This window comes from Bathycoccus prasinos, assembly GCF_002220235.1.
Source record: "Bathycoccus prasinos genomic : chromosome_5".
Lineage (NCBI taxonomy): Eukaryota > Viridiplantae > Chlorophyta > Mamiellophyceae > Mamiellales > Bathycoccaceae > Bathycoccus > Bathycoccus prasinos.
In genome coordinates, this window is record NC_024004.1 from 63,777 (window position 1) to 76,948 (window position 13,172).

The following is a 13,172-nucleotide window of genomic DNA, read 5'->3' on the forward strand; positions in this document are numbered from 1 at the left end:
AACAACTTTTTCCACAAAAACAACACAACGAGAAGAAGAAGAAGACAAAGAAGATATTTTAACTGTATTAGTAGTATATTAAAGTGCGATCGATGATGATGTCAATGTCAATGTCAATGTCAATGTCACCGCAACAAACAACAGAAACAACAGAAACAACAACGAAATACTTCAATTTATCGCCACCACCGCGTAAAAGAGGCGCGTTTTTATTCACCAACACGTTCACGAAAGAAACGAGAGAGATTATGCAAAATTATGCGACCGCGGTGTGTCACGTGTGTTTAGTCGACAGAACATCGTCCGAATCCTGCGCTTTAACCATCAACGAGAACTGCGACCCGTCGGTGAGGACGGATTTGATGCGCGCTTTTGAGGAGATTGAGTTTAACGCCACGTGCATGAAGAGGTCAATATCGGTTCCAGTTTTGAGTGGCGGAGTCGCGTTCGGGACGTGGCAAGGGGTGTATATTTGCCAATTTAAAAGCGACGCGAACGAAGACGAGTCAAAAGTCGGCGTGAAAGTGACGGTGAAAGCGAGCGAGTTTGAGAAAACGAAAAGAGGTGAGTTTGTGGCGCCGAAAAGAGGGTGTCACGATGCGACGGAGCGTATTCAGAACTGCGTGGATATTACGGACGTGAAGGCGGGCTTGCTCAACGTGTTGATTAAACACACGAGCGCTTCGTTGACGGTGAACGACGCGAGGAGAGCGGAGGAGTTGGAAAAAGGATTGAACGAGTTAATTCCGGAATCTTGGAACGATTCGTTTTTGGAACACACAATGGAAGGTCCGGACGATTGTCCCGCGCACATCAAGGCGACGATTTTAGGGGAGACGATGAACGTACCAATTCGAGACGGGAAATTGGCGTTATCGGAGAATGAACAAATTTTACTCTGCGAACATCGAAACGTAGGAGGCTACGGCGGTGGGTTTAGACGTGAGTTCATCGCGAGCGTGAACGAGGCAAAAGCGCAAGAGGTTTTGAAATTTAAAAAAAAGACGACAAAGCAATCGGTAGTAAACGTTTCCGAAGCGGTTCGTGATTTCGTGACCAAGGCCGAGGATGAAACGATCGAGTTAGTGCACGTATTTTCTCCGAAAGGCGGGGTGTTTCTGAGCACCGCGGAAGACGCCGAAGCGTTCGTCGATCACGTGGATAGTAAAGTGGGTTCAAATGCAGCGTTGAAATCTTCCGTTTTCGGCGCTTCGGAAATGCTCGTCGTCGAGGATGGCGACGGACAAAAAATGTTCGCGGGAGAAGGCTGTTTGGAGTGTTTCGTCGTCAGCGGCGGCGACGAGGAGGAAGTCGTCGAGGTCGTTTTCACCGCCCTTTAAGGATGATGCCTCCTCAAAACAACACATTCAGAAGAGAGACTTTTTTTAATAAATAGACATTGTTGTGTGTACATGTAATAAAATAAATAGACAAGCATATGCGAGTTTGCCATCATCTCTCATCATCTTTGTTAGAAAACGATGAAGACCAAGAGTAGGAACAAAAACACATCATCATCATCATCGATCGAAGAATTCATCATCAGTTCGTGCCGTAATAATTCTTGTTCCTATTCACTTTCCAGTTCTTCGGTCTCGGCGCGAAATTCTTCGCGTTCGGCACGAACTGCGAGTGCTCTTCTTTCAACCTCACCTCCCAGTTTTTCTCGTTCCCGCAAATGTTCCCGTTCTCCGGTATCGAACACGGCGTCGTTTTCGCTTGGTTTTCAAACATCACGTCCACTGGTTTCTTCATGTGCCAGTGGCCTTTAGCGCCCCAACACTTGTCCGAAGATGGAACGTACGGTTCGTCCGGCGCGTGGATTCCATACGTCGGTGACATGATGATGTGTTAATAATACTGTTTTACTAACGTAACGTGATCAGCGCGATGTTTTTGTCTTGACTTTTTTTTTGTTACTTGAAAAAAACAAGCGTTTTCTCTCTTGTTTTTGCTTCTCTCTTTTTTTTCTCAAAACCTCTTTCTTCTCGAGCGTTTTGTTATCCACATTAAAACTTGAAAAATTGGATGCATTCTTCTTCGGTTAGAACCGCAACGGGAGGGAGTTCGTCGACGGCGGTGGTGGCGAGAAGAAGAAGGAGAAGCACCACCTTGGCTTCTTCTTCTTCGTCTTTGTCTTCTTCTTCTTCTTCTTCTATGAGAAGGAAGAGTGTTATCATCGCGAGAAAGATGATGACGATGAAGAATTTCTCGTCCACCTCTGCCGCCGCGAGACGAAGCGATGGATGCACGTTTCGAAACGCGACGACGACGATTCAGACGACGACGAGAAAAAGAAATCCGACGAAATTGTTCCGAATCTACTCGACGTCCATCCCGACGGAAGAAGAGAAACTCACAAACCCGACTTCATCGGAGTCCTCTTCTTCAGGAGCAAGAGGTGGTGGAGGCTACCCGTTCGCGGAAATCGAACAAAAATGGCAAAAGAATTGGCAAGAAAACAAAACCTTCCAAACGCCTTCGTTAAACTCTGGCTTAGACCAATCGAAACCGAAATTTTACGCGTTGGATATGTTCCCGTACCCATCTGGAGCTGGGTTACACGTTGGACACCCGGAAGGGTACACGGCCACGGATATTATGGCGAGATATAAACGGATGAAAGGGTACAACGTGTTGCACCCGATGGGATGGGACGCGTTTGGTTTACCCGCGGAGCAATACGCCATCGAAACTGGGACGCATCCGAAAGAGACGACGGCGAAGAACGTGAACAGATTTCGAGAGCAGCTGCAATCGTTAGGCTTTAGTTACGATTGGGATCGCGAGGTAGCCACGTGCGATTCTACGTATTATAAATGGACGCAGTGGATATTTATTCAGCTGATGAAGCAAGGCTTGGCGTATCAAGCGGAAGTTCCGGTGAATTGGTGCCCGGCGTTGGGAACGGTTTTAGCGAACGAGGAAGTCATCGATGGATTATCCGAACGAGGTAATCACCCAGTCATTCGTAAACCAATGAAACAGTGGATGTTAAAAATCACAAAGTTCGCCGATCGATTGTTGGAAGATTTGGACGATTTAGATTGGCCAGAGTCCATCAAGGAAATGCAACGCAACTGGATCGGGAGAAGCGAAGGCGCGCAGTTGAAATTTTCCGTCTCGGAAAATGATTCCTCGTTTTTGGAGGTGTATACGACGAGACCGGATACGCTGTACGGTGCGACATATTTAGTCGTCGCACCGGAGCATCCGATGTTGGACCAGCTGACGACTGCGGAAAATAAAGACGTCGTCCAAAAATACGTTAAAGATGCGGCGAACAAATCGGATTTGGAACGAACTGAATTACAAAAGACGAAAAGTGGTGTCTTTTTAGGCACGTACGCGACGCATCCGTTGACTGGGGAGAAGAACGTGCCCATTTGGGTCGCTGATTACGTCTTGGGGTCTTACGGTACCGGAAGTATCATGGCGGTCCCGGCGCACGATCAGCGAGATTTCGAGTTTGCAAAGACTTTTGATTTACCCATCGTACCAGTCGTTCAACCGAGCAAAGAGCACGATTTCGACAAAGAGGCGTACTCAGGAACCGGTAAAATGATGAACTCTCGCGAGTGTGATGGAATGGACATCACGCAGTGCGCGGATGTCATCATCAAAAAACTCGGCGACGACAACATGGGCGAAAGAAAAATCAACTACAAGTTGAGAGATTGGCTCTTCGCGAGGCAAAGATATTGGGGCGAACCGTTTCCAGTCGTGTACGACGACGAAAATCCGGACGTGGCCATTCCAATTTCCGAAAGCGATTTACCTTTGATATTGCCACAAACGGACAACTTTAAACCGTCCGGTTCAGGCGAAGGTCCGTTGGCGAACGTCACGGATTGGGTGAAAACGACCGTTCCCGGGCACCCGGAGAAATCGGCGACGAGAGAAACGAATACCATGCCGCAATGGGCTGGATCGTGTTGGTATTATTTACGATTTATTGATCCCACGAACGAAAACGCATTGATAGACAAATCTTTAGAAAAGTATTGGATGCCGGTGGATTTATACGTCGGCGGCGCCGAACACGCGGTGTTGCATTTGTTATACGCTCGATTTTGGCACAAAGTTCTGTACGACATCGGCGTCGTTTCGACGAAAGAACCGTTCCAGAAATTGGTCTCGCAAGGTATGATATTAGGTGAAGTCGAATACACCGCTTTCGTGGACGAGAAATCCGGCGAATACGTCTCTGCTGGATCAAAAGAAGCTCAAAACGCAATCGCGACGAAACTCGACGGTTCAAAAGTCACCAAAAAAGGCGACGGTTTCGTCTTGACGGAAAACCCGAAAATTAAAGTCAACTCGAGAGCGTTTAAAATGTCAAAATCGAGAGGGAACGTCGTCAATCCCGACGACGTGGTCTCTGAATACGGTGCAGACTCTTTGCGATTATACGAAATGTTCATGGGTCCTCTGACGGACGTGAAAGTGTGGCAAACCTCGGGCGTTTCTGGATGCTACCGTTTCTTAGCTCGAGCGTACCGATTGTTTGAGAACGAAAAAAGCGCGATTACGAACGAAAAAGCTACCGAAGAACAACTTCGCGACACGAATAAAATGATTGCTAAAGTCACCGAAGCGACGGAGACGCTCTCGTTTAACGTAGCCATCGCGGCGATGATGGAATTCACGAACGCGGCGACGAAATGGGAAACGAAACCGAGAGAGTGTTTGGAACCCTTCGCGTTGTGCTTGAGTCCGTACGCGCCGCACTTGAGCGAAGAGTTATACGCTCGATTAAACTCTTCTGAACAACTCCCATCCAACGCCTACGTCGCTTGGCCAAATGCCGACGCGCAATACTTGGTCGAGGATACCATCGAAATGGGCGTCCAAATCAACGGTAAAACCCGCGGATCGATTAAACTCGCCTTAGACGCTACCGAAGATATCGCCGTGCAATTGGCCAAGAGCGAACCGAGCGTGGAGAAGTTTCTGGACGGGAAAGAGATTAAAAAAGTCATCTACAAAGCCGGGAAGATTTTGAACATAGTCGTGCCAAAGTAAAGAAATCAATATATACCATACATAACTAGTATTACACAACCTAATAATTAGGCTCTAAACACACGGTAATATCCTTCTTTGATGTATAATGTTTCATCTATTATTACGTTTGATGAAACTTGAGAAATTTGTCTGTCTTTTCTTCTTCAGAATTCTTCGAAAAAAAACAGTTAGTTACTCGATACTTACACTTACACTCTCGTTTACGTCGGCATGACGACAGCGGCGATGAGAGATGTTTTCTTTTCACCCTTTGTCGCTTTACTCCAAACGCTCCTCGAGAAGAGGTTGTGAATGAAGAAGGAAGGGTATGTATTAGTATCTTATTTGTATAATATTATAGTAGTAGTAGTAGTATTAGTATTATTTAATATCAAAGTACGTGTTATCTAAGTGATGAATTCTCGCGTACCCATCTTCTCCGCCCGAGGTAAAACTCTTCCCGTCCGGGCAAAACGCCAGAGCGTTGATGGGACCGAAATGCCCTCTAATCCCGCCAATTTCCTCCTCGAAAATCTTATGATAAATCTTCGAATCAAATTTCCCTGCTTTACTCGACGTCGTCGTGACTGCCATCGCATCTTGGCCACCACCTAATATGATGTGCTCTCGAATTGGCGAGATAATCGCCGCGTTCACCGGTCTATCCGCGACGTACGTCTTCAAAAGCTCTAAATTCTGCGCGTCGAAAATTTTCGCCGTTTTATCCAAGCTCGCCGTGATCGCGTGCGTTTTATCCGCAGACAACTCCAAGTGTTGAATCGGTTTCCCTTTGTGCGCGTCTCGAGCTTCGTGTAAAACCTTCCCCGTTTCCACGTCCCACACGCGTAAAACGCCGTCCTCCCCCGCGGTTAAAAACGTTTCGTTGAGCGCGCCCCACGCGACTCTATTTAACCTCCCGTTGACGATCCCGTCCCCGCTAATCGTTTTTAAAATCTTGCTCGTTTGCTCCTCTCTGTTCTTTGTAATCTCCACGATGTGTATCGCCGCGTTCACGCCCATAAACGGATCCGTGGTGATTAACATCTTCTCGTCGCCGATTGCAAACGACACCGCTCGTACCGGTTGGTCGAATTGAAACGTCTGGAAACACACTCCACTGCCGACGTCCCAGAGTTTACAACTCGTATCTGCGGATCCAGTGGCTAAAGTTTTCGAATCTCTGGTGATATCCGCGGTCCACACGGCGCCGTTGTGTCCAATGTACGTTCCGACTCTGTTCCCTGTATCTGCGTACCATAACGTCGGGTGGTGATCTTTCGCGCACGTGACGATTAAATCCCCGTCGGCGTTGTATTTAATAAACGTCAGAGGACGCTCGTGGCCTTTTAACAGGATAGGTCTCATTTATAATAATTCTTCTTAATAAGAGTACAGCGATAACAGTTGTAAGGTCTTCTCTCTCTGATGTGTGCAGTATAGAAAGCGGCGCAAAGGAGTAGTGTGTTCTTCTTCTTCTGAGACTTTCAGGTCTTTTTCTTTCTTTTTTTTGGTGAAAAAACAAGCAACAACACAGAGAAAAAGTAAAAAAAGCAGACAGAGAAAAACAAAAGGGTGAAAAAATCGATTCTCATCAAAAAAGTGTCAAGAATTACGACGACGAGTCTTTTTGGTGTCTGTGTTGTGCGATGGTTTTATTCTTTTATTTACGACTCGTAGTAGTAATGAGCTCTGTTGGCTATGTGATCGTATTATATAGTGTGTGTTTATAGCAGTATCTAAATCTATTGTTACTATAGCAGTAGTATCTCGAAACGTTTCAGTCGTCGTTTCAGTCGGTATTGTTTTTTTCTTCGCACTCGTACTCTTCCTCGAAATCGTCGAACGCGCGAGAGAGGAGTTTACCTTTACCGCCTCTCTTCTCGGCGATGCGATCGAACGCGTCTTCGAGTTTGCGCCGAGTCGGAACTGGTTTCTTTTTATTACTAGTATTGTTCTGCGGGGCCCCCGACGTGGCGGCGTTGAAGTACACCTCGTCTTCGCTCTCGTCTTCTAAATCGTCGTTTTCTAAATCGTCGTTTTCTAAATCGTCGTCTCCTTCTCTTTCTCTTTCTCCTCCTCGTCCTCGTACTCCTAATCGAGCGGAAGTTCTTCTCTTCCTTCGTAAAGGTTTCATCGGCGTCGGCGGCGGGTGTTTCGGTGGTGCCATGTTCGGCGTCGGCGACGACGGCGCCGCGTCCATGTTGATGGTGTTATTGTTATTGTTGTTACTATCATTATTATTATTGTTATTGCTCGTCGTTCTCCTCGCCGTCGTCGTCGTCGTCGATGTTGTTTTCGCGCTTCCTCTTTCTCCTCCTCCTCCTCTGCGCTGTTTTCGTCCTGATGATGTCTTTTCGTCCTCCTCGAAATTCATTGTTGTTGTTGTTGTAGTTCGTTGCTTTTGTTTTTTCTCGTCGATTATTTTCGTCCGGAGGAGATTCGAGGACGAAGAAGGAGGAGAACGCGCGGTGAGTTCGTTTTTATTCGACTTTCCTTTATTCTCGCTTAAAGTTCTTCCGCGCATTAATAATTCTTCTCTCTGCTAAAAATATCTGTATCTCAATTGAGAGATAATTCGCGCAATCAGTCAACGCTTTCTGCGCAATTTTTAGACTCTACTTTGATTCTCTCTCTTTTCTCTCTCTCTCTCTCTTAGTATTAAAGAGAACGGTCTCTCTTTGTAAACTGCGCTTTACTGCTACTCTTTTAATCGTCGTTTTTGCTGAGTAGTAGTAGTAAAAAAAGGTTTCACCCGCGCGACTTTTAAGAGAGCATAACAAGAGAAAGCAATTAATGTGAATTGTGGTGTACGAGAGGATGATGAATGCACAATTGTGTGAGAGAAAAGAGGAAAAAGTGCGACCTGTTTTGGCGGTAAAACTCATCACTTTCCTCTTTTTTTGCTTTTTTTTTCTCCTCTGTCTGAGTTAAAAATCAGACTGATAAAATCAATGAAATCCCCCGCTCTCAATCAAGAGCAAAACAAGACAAAAAAAAAGCAACAAACACCACAAAAACATTTTAAACACACACTCTCTCTCTCTTCTCTCTCTCAATCTTCTTAGTTCTTCTCTCTCGTTTCAAAAGAAGACGGAGCATTTTTATCAGAGCGTTTGTTTTGTATTTCGAGAGCGACGAAAAGAGGAATAAGAGTCTGTTTGTTTCGATTGGTCTTTTAAGGCGAAACTTTGAGAGCGTGTAGTATACACATAAGAAAAGATGATGATGATGAGAATGGCTGCAAATCATCAAGCCCTGACGACGGCGAATTCGACGACGATCGGAAACAGAGGAAAGAAGACGAATTACAATAAAGCGTATTCGACGAAAAAAAGATGTTCTTCGATACTCATCAGAGCATCGTCCTCGGTTTCTCCAACATCCACGGCAGCAAAAGCCGCCGCTTCAGACGACGAGTGGAAAAAGCTCGGCCAAGTCTGCGCCGTTCTCGGCTCGCAATGGGGAGACGAAGGCAAAGGGAAGTTGGTGGATATTTTAGCCCGAGAGTACGAGGTGGTGTGCAGATGTCAAGGCGGGGCGAACGCGGGACACACGATTTACGACGACGAAGGGAAAAAATACGCGTTACATTTAGTCCCGTCGGGGATTTTGAATAAAAAAGCCCTGTGCGTGGTTGGTAACGGAGTCGTTGTCCATTTACCCGGGATGTTTGAAGAGCTGGACGCGTTGGAGAAAGTCGGCGTAGACTGCGCGGGGAGAATGATCGTCTCCGATCGAGCGCACTTATTGTTCGAGTTACACAAAGAAGTGGACGGGTTACGAGAAGCCGAGTTGAGCGGGAACATGATTGGAACGACGAAGAGAGGTATCGGTCCAGCGTACGCGTCGAAAGCGACGAGAAACGGGATCCGAGTCGGCGACATCAAAAACATGGAGACGTTCGCGGAAAAGTTGAAAGCGTTAGCGGCGGATGCGGGGAAGCGATTCGATGGGTTTGAATACGACGTGGACGCGGAGATTGAACGGTATGGGAAAATCCGAGAGAGGATTTTGCCGTTCATCGCGGATACGGTGGAGATTGTCAACCAAGCGCACGCGGATAAGAAGAAAATTTTGGTCGAAGGCGCGAACGCGACGATGTTGGATTTGGATTTTGGCACGTATCCGTTCGTGACATCATCGAATCCGAGCTTAGGTGGGGTATGCTCCGGTCTCGGTTTGGCACCGAACAAGTTTGAAACCATCATCGGCGTCGCCAAAGCGTACACGACGAGAGTCGGAAGCGGACCGTACCCGACCGAGTTGTTTGGCGATTTGGCGGAAGATTTGAGAGCGATTGGGTACGAGTACGGAACAACCACGGGAAGACCGAGACGTATTGGATGGTTGGATATGGTCGCGTTAAACTTTGCGAGTAAAATTAATGGATTCACGCATTTGAACATTACCAAGTTGGATTGTTTGAGCGAGTTGGATGAAATTAAAATCGGCGTCGCGTACAAGTTACAAGACGGTACGGTCACGACGGCGTTTCCAGCCTCGATCGAGGAGTTGGAAAAGGTTGAAGTTGTCTACGAGACCTTGCCGGGTTGGAACTCTGATATTTCTGGAGTGAGAGACTGGAAGGATATGCCGGAAAATGCGAAGAAGTACGTGCAAAGAGTCGAGGAGTTGTCGGGCGGCGTCGAGTGTAGATTTATCGGCGTCGGACCGGGCAGAGACGCCATCGTGATCAAACCTTAACAAAGCACTTAATATTATAATACGATAGAGTAAGTTCTTCTAAGAATGTTTTTAATGTACAACGTTGACTTTTATTAAATAATGATAAATATACTAAACATAATGTCTCTTCTACTCCATTCGAGTGAGAGTTGATTTCATGAACGCGATTGTAACTCCGGCGGCGAAAACCCCCGCGATTCCCGAACCCGCCAAAAAACCGGCGGCTACCAACTGCGATAAACTCTCGAACGAGTCTTTGTTTCTTCGTCTCCACGACCCGGATAAGAACGCACCGAAAAAAACCATCACGGAAAACTCCGGAGGAATGATGAATGCGATTCCCAGCGCCATCGGACTCGGGACGATCTTTTCCGCCAAAAGTCTCGCGCGCGCCGTACCTTTGTATTGCATTTTGAACTCCAAAGTTCTTACGAGAACGGCAAACAAGGCTGCTAAGACGCTCAAAATGACCGCTTGGTGTGGCACACCAACGGCATTACTCCCATCTTCGCTCGATCCAGTCAATACTTCCGCGACTGCTTTCCACGCGAACGCCGAAGGCGCCGGGTATTCGTCGCCGCCTAATTCGTACGTTCGCAAGAACAACAAGAAAGAAGGCACGGCGCCGAGTACACCAAACGGGACGCCTAACATTTGCGCGATCAACTGCGTGCGAGGTGGCAAACGCAAAATGGATCCACATTTGAAATCGTGCATTAAATCTCCCGCTTGTCCGGCACCTCCGCACGCCACCGCAGCCGTGACCAAGTTCGCAATCAATTGTCCGGGATCGAGAAACGCAAAGATGAGTTGGATGATTTTACCCATAGGCCCGATTGGATTTATATCGGTTTCTCCGGCGCATCGGATCGCAATGTATGTCATGAACAAACCAACTGGAATAGACATGATGGAAGTCGTTAATTTCAAACCGAAAAGAATTCTTTGCGAAACCATGGAACTGAACACGGCGAAGAGTAAACCGGTTATCCACCAATTCCGCGGAACGTTTTCTTCGATAGAAAACGGCGTCGCCGAAAGTGTCGCGTCGTTGTCGACTTCTTCAGAGTCGTGTTTAATATTATCCGAGCGATGCTGCAACTCGTTACTACTAGTGGTAGTAGTAGTAGTTGTTGTTGTTATTGTACTACTATCGTTTGAGGCGGCAAATTTAGCAATCACCATCGCTTTAAACAGCTGCGAAAACGAATCAACCGCCATAAACGTCACCCCGGGCCATAACAACAACCCTCTCGCTCCATTTTTCATGTTAAATACGTTTTCGGTATCGGAAACCCACCCCTTGGATTCCGCGAGAGGACCAATCATCCCCCACGCGATAATCGCTCCGGCTAAAACCGAGTACCCTACTTTCTCGCCCATCAACATCCCTCCGCCGACCAAGGCAAAATCTAATCGAATCCCGAATCCACGTCTCGCTAACTCGTGCAAACCTAAGAACACTAGTATTGGTGGCTTTAAAAACCTCGGGAACTTCCACGCAACCATCGCCGTCGCGAACGAGATGAGCGCGGCGCAGAGAAGTGATTTAAACTGTTTCCTCGCGCGATCTTCTGGTTGTTGTTGTTGATGATGAAAATGTTCTTCGTCCGCCGTTGTTTTCGTGGAAGAACTGTTACCGTTACCACCACCTTTTTCCCCCATTTCCACGTTCAAACTACTACTATTACTACTACTGTTACCACTGGGCAACGCGAACGCGGCGCGTATGCACTCCGCAGTCGCCGTCCCGCTGGGAAACTTTAAGCGATGTTGCACCAAAAAATGGTCTCTCAGCGGCACCGCGAGAAACACGCCTAAATACGCCACCGATATCGACCAACTCGCCAGGCCTAAATACGAAAATTCATACCCGAGTAACGCCAACGCAGGCATAGGTCCAATCAACCCCGCGGACATGGTCATCGACCCCGCCGCCGAGGCGACCGTCTGCGCCACATTCGCTTCCTCCATGGAAAATGCAAGTTTTGGTTTAATCAAGGCAAACAAACCGATGGATATGCACGCCGCTAAAACCGACCCTGCTTGCGACCACCCCGTTTTTAACCCGAACGAAACGTTCATGGAGGCGATGATTATCCCTACCATCGCGCCGGAGATGATTGCTCGCACCGTTAATGCCTTATTCGATGATTTCAATGTTGTTCCTGAAGCAGTTACTAATGTTGGTGTGGGTGCGTGATGATGATTTTGATGATGATACATTTGTTCTTCTTGTTGTTTCCAATCGAAAGTTTCAACAGTTTCAATCGAACAACACAAAGCGCAAAGAATACGTCCTCCGACTCCGACGCGCTTCTCCCTCTCAGTTTTGGGCGATCGATTCGAGATCGGTTCTTTTTCAAGGAGTAGCACTACAAGTAGTACTTTCCTCCATTTTGCTTGATTTTTTTTAAGGAAAAGTGGATAAAATTCTCCAAAATTAAAGAGAGACACTCTTATTGCGCACTGCGAATACTCTAACACTACGACTCACACGCAACACATAAAATGTTGACTTTGATGCGCAGCACGAATGCGACAAAAACCAGTTTTGGTGCGATGATGCCACAAAAGCCTTCAAGAAGAAGAATGAACGCTTTTAGGACGACGACGACGACGAAAATTGGCGGCACGGGGAACAGTAAAAGAATGAGTAAAAGAGGTGGAGAGGACGTAATAATCGTTCGTTCGAGCGCTGGAGCAGTTTTAGGAGGAGGAGGAGAACTAAACGAAGAAGAGCGAGCGAGGAAACTTTTAGGCATCAGCGTGAGCGACGACGCGTTAGCCATTCAACAAGCCGTGAACAAGAAAAAGATGTTGTACAAAGGCGATAACGAGAAACTGCGAGAAGTGGAATCCGCGTACGACACGATACAACGAGCGAGTTTACAAGCGAGAATGTCCGGGAAGAAAATAGAGTCCAAATCGGTGTTGAACGCGGACGTAATTCGATCGAAATGGCAGCCGCGATGGTGCCCGTCGCCGAACAAAGATTTGTTCGTGAACTACGGCATCGCGACGGCGTGTTTTTTAGTCACCTGGGCGCAACCGCACAACATGAGATCGTTGCAAGTGACTATTTTTGGTGCCATTGCGATGGCGTTCCGCATGTTCATTAAGCTCGTGGACGTGGACCCGGGACCTAATCCGAAATTGGACCAAGCGGGCGCGGTCAAACATAACAACATGAGATTCGCGAGGTCGTTCGTGTTTTGCATCGGCGGGTTCGCCGCGTGCGTGTTGGCTTTTTACTGGTTGCCAAACTTTATCATTGAAACGTTGAACATTAAGGTGCCACTGTGGGCGCTGTTGGAACAAGAGTTGGGGGTTTCCTTTTTGACGTTGAGTTCGTTGGCAACTTTGGTCACGTTTTACCGTTAATTAATACAACTTTTCACGTACGTAAGTATTAAATATATTAAAAGCAATACTGATCCAACCGCGCGCGTTTTCGCCGTGTTTGCGGTAAATACAAA

At 47.1% G+C, this 13,172-nt stretch overlaps 8 protein-coding genes across 8 annotated transcripts; 4 read left to right on the forward strand and 4 right to left on the reverse strand.

Annotated features, from left to right (window-relative positions):
• Positions 1–92: 92 nt before the first annotated feature.
• Bathy05g00340 (predicted protein) lies at positions 93–1,340 on the forward strand (the record flags this gene model as incomplete). The annotated part of the gene is made up of 1 exon (XM_007512968.1): positions 93–1,340. One exon carries the CDS (start codon positions 93–95, stop codon positions 1,338–1,340), a length of 1,248 nt encoding a protein of 415 aa, XP_007513030.1.
• Positions 1,341–1,542: 202 nt separating this feature from the next.
• On the reverse strand, positions 1,543–1,842 carry Bathy05g00350 (unnamed protein product; the record flags this gene model as incomplete). The annotated part of the gene is made up of 1 exon (XM_007513158.1): positions 1,543–1,842. The coding sequence occupies one exon, from the start codon at positions 1,840–1,842 to the stop codon at positions 1,543–1,545; it is 300 nt and encodes a 99-aa protein (XP_007513220.1).
• A 357-nt stretch (positions 1,843–2,199) lies between these two features.
• Bathy05g00360 (leucyl-tRNA synthetase) lies at positions 2,200–5,025 on the forward strand (the record flags this gene model as incomplete). The annotated part of the gene is made up of 1 exon (XM_007513205.1): positions 2,200–5,025. The coding sequence occupies one exon, from the start codon at positions 2,200–2,202 to the stop codon at positions 5,023–5,025; it is 2,826 nt and encodes a 941-aa protein (XP_007513267.1).
• A 363-nt stretch (positions 5,026–5,388) lies between these two features.
• Positions 5,389–6,372, reverse strand: Bathy05g00370 (predicted protein; the record flags this gene model as incomplete). Its single annotated transcript, XM_007512856.1, has 1 exon — positions 5,389–6,372. One exon carries the CDS (start codon positions 6,370–6,372, stop codon positions 5,389–5,391), a length of 984 nt encoding a protein of 327 aa, XP_007512918.1.
• A 424-nt stretch (positions 6,373–6,796) lies between these two features.
• Positions 6,797–7,381, reverse strand: Bathy05g00380 (unknown protein; the record flags this gene model as incomplete). The annotated part of the gene is made up of 1 exon (XM_007513130.1): positions 6,797–7,381. One exon carries the CDS (start codon positions 7,379–7,381, stop codon positions 6,797–6,799), a length of 585 nt encoding a protein of 194 aa, XP_007513192.1.
• An 860-nt stretch (positions 7,382–8,241) lies between these two features.
• Bathy05g00390 (adenylosuccinate synthetase) lies at positions 8,242–9,711 on the forward strand (the record flags this gene model as incomplete). The annotated part of the gene is made up of 1 exon (XM_007512800.1): positions 8,242–9,711. The coding sequence occupies one exon, from the start codon at positions 8,242–8,244 to the stop codon at positions 9,709–9,711; it is 1,470 nt and encodes a 489-aa protein (XP_007512862.1).
• Positions 9,712–9,822: 111 nt separating this feature from the next.
• Bathy05g00400 (OPT family oligopeptide transporter) lies at positions 9,823–11,919 on the reverse strand (the record flags this gene model as incomplete). The annotated part of the gene is made up of 1 exon (XM_007512899.1): positions 9,823–11,919. The coding sequence occupies one exon, from the start codon at positions 11,917–11,919 to the stop codon at positions 9,823–9,825; it is 2,097 nt and encodes a 698-aa protein (XP_007512961.1).
• Positions 11,920–12,204: 285 nt separating this feature from the next.
• On the forward strand, positions 12,205–13,077 carry Bathy05g00410 (predicted protein; the record flags this gene model as incomplete). Its single annotated transcript, XM_007512969.1, has 1 exon — positions 12,205–13,077. The coding sequence occupies one exon, from the start codon at positions 12,205–12,207 to the stop codon at positions 13,075–13,077; it is 873 nt and encodes a 290-aa protein (XP_007513031.1).
• Between the last annotated feature and the right edge of the window lie 95 nt (positions 13,078–13,172).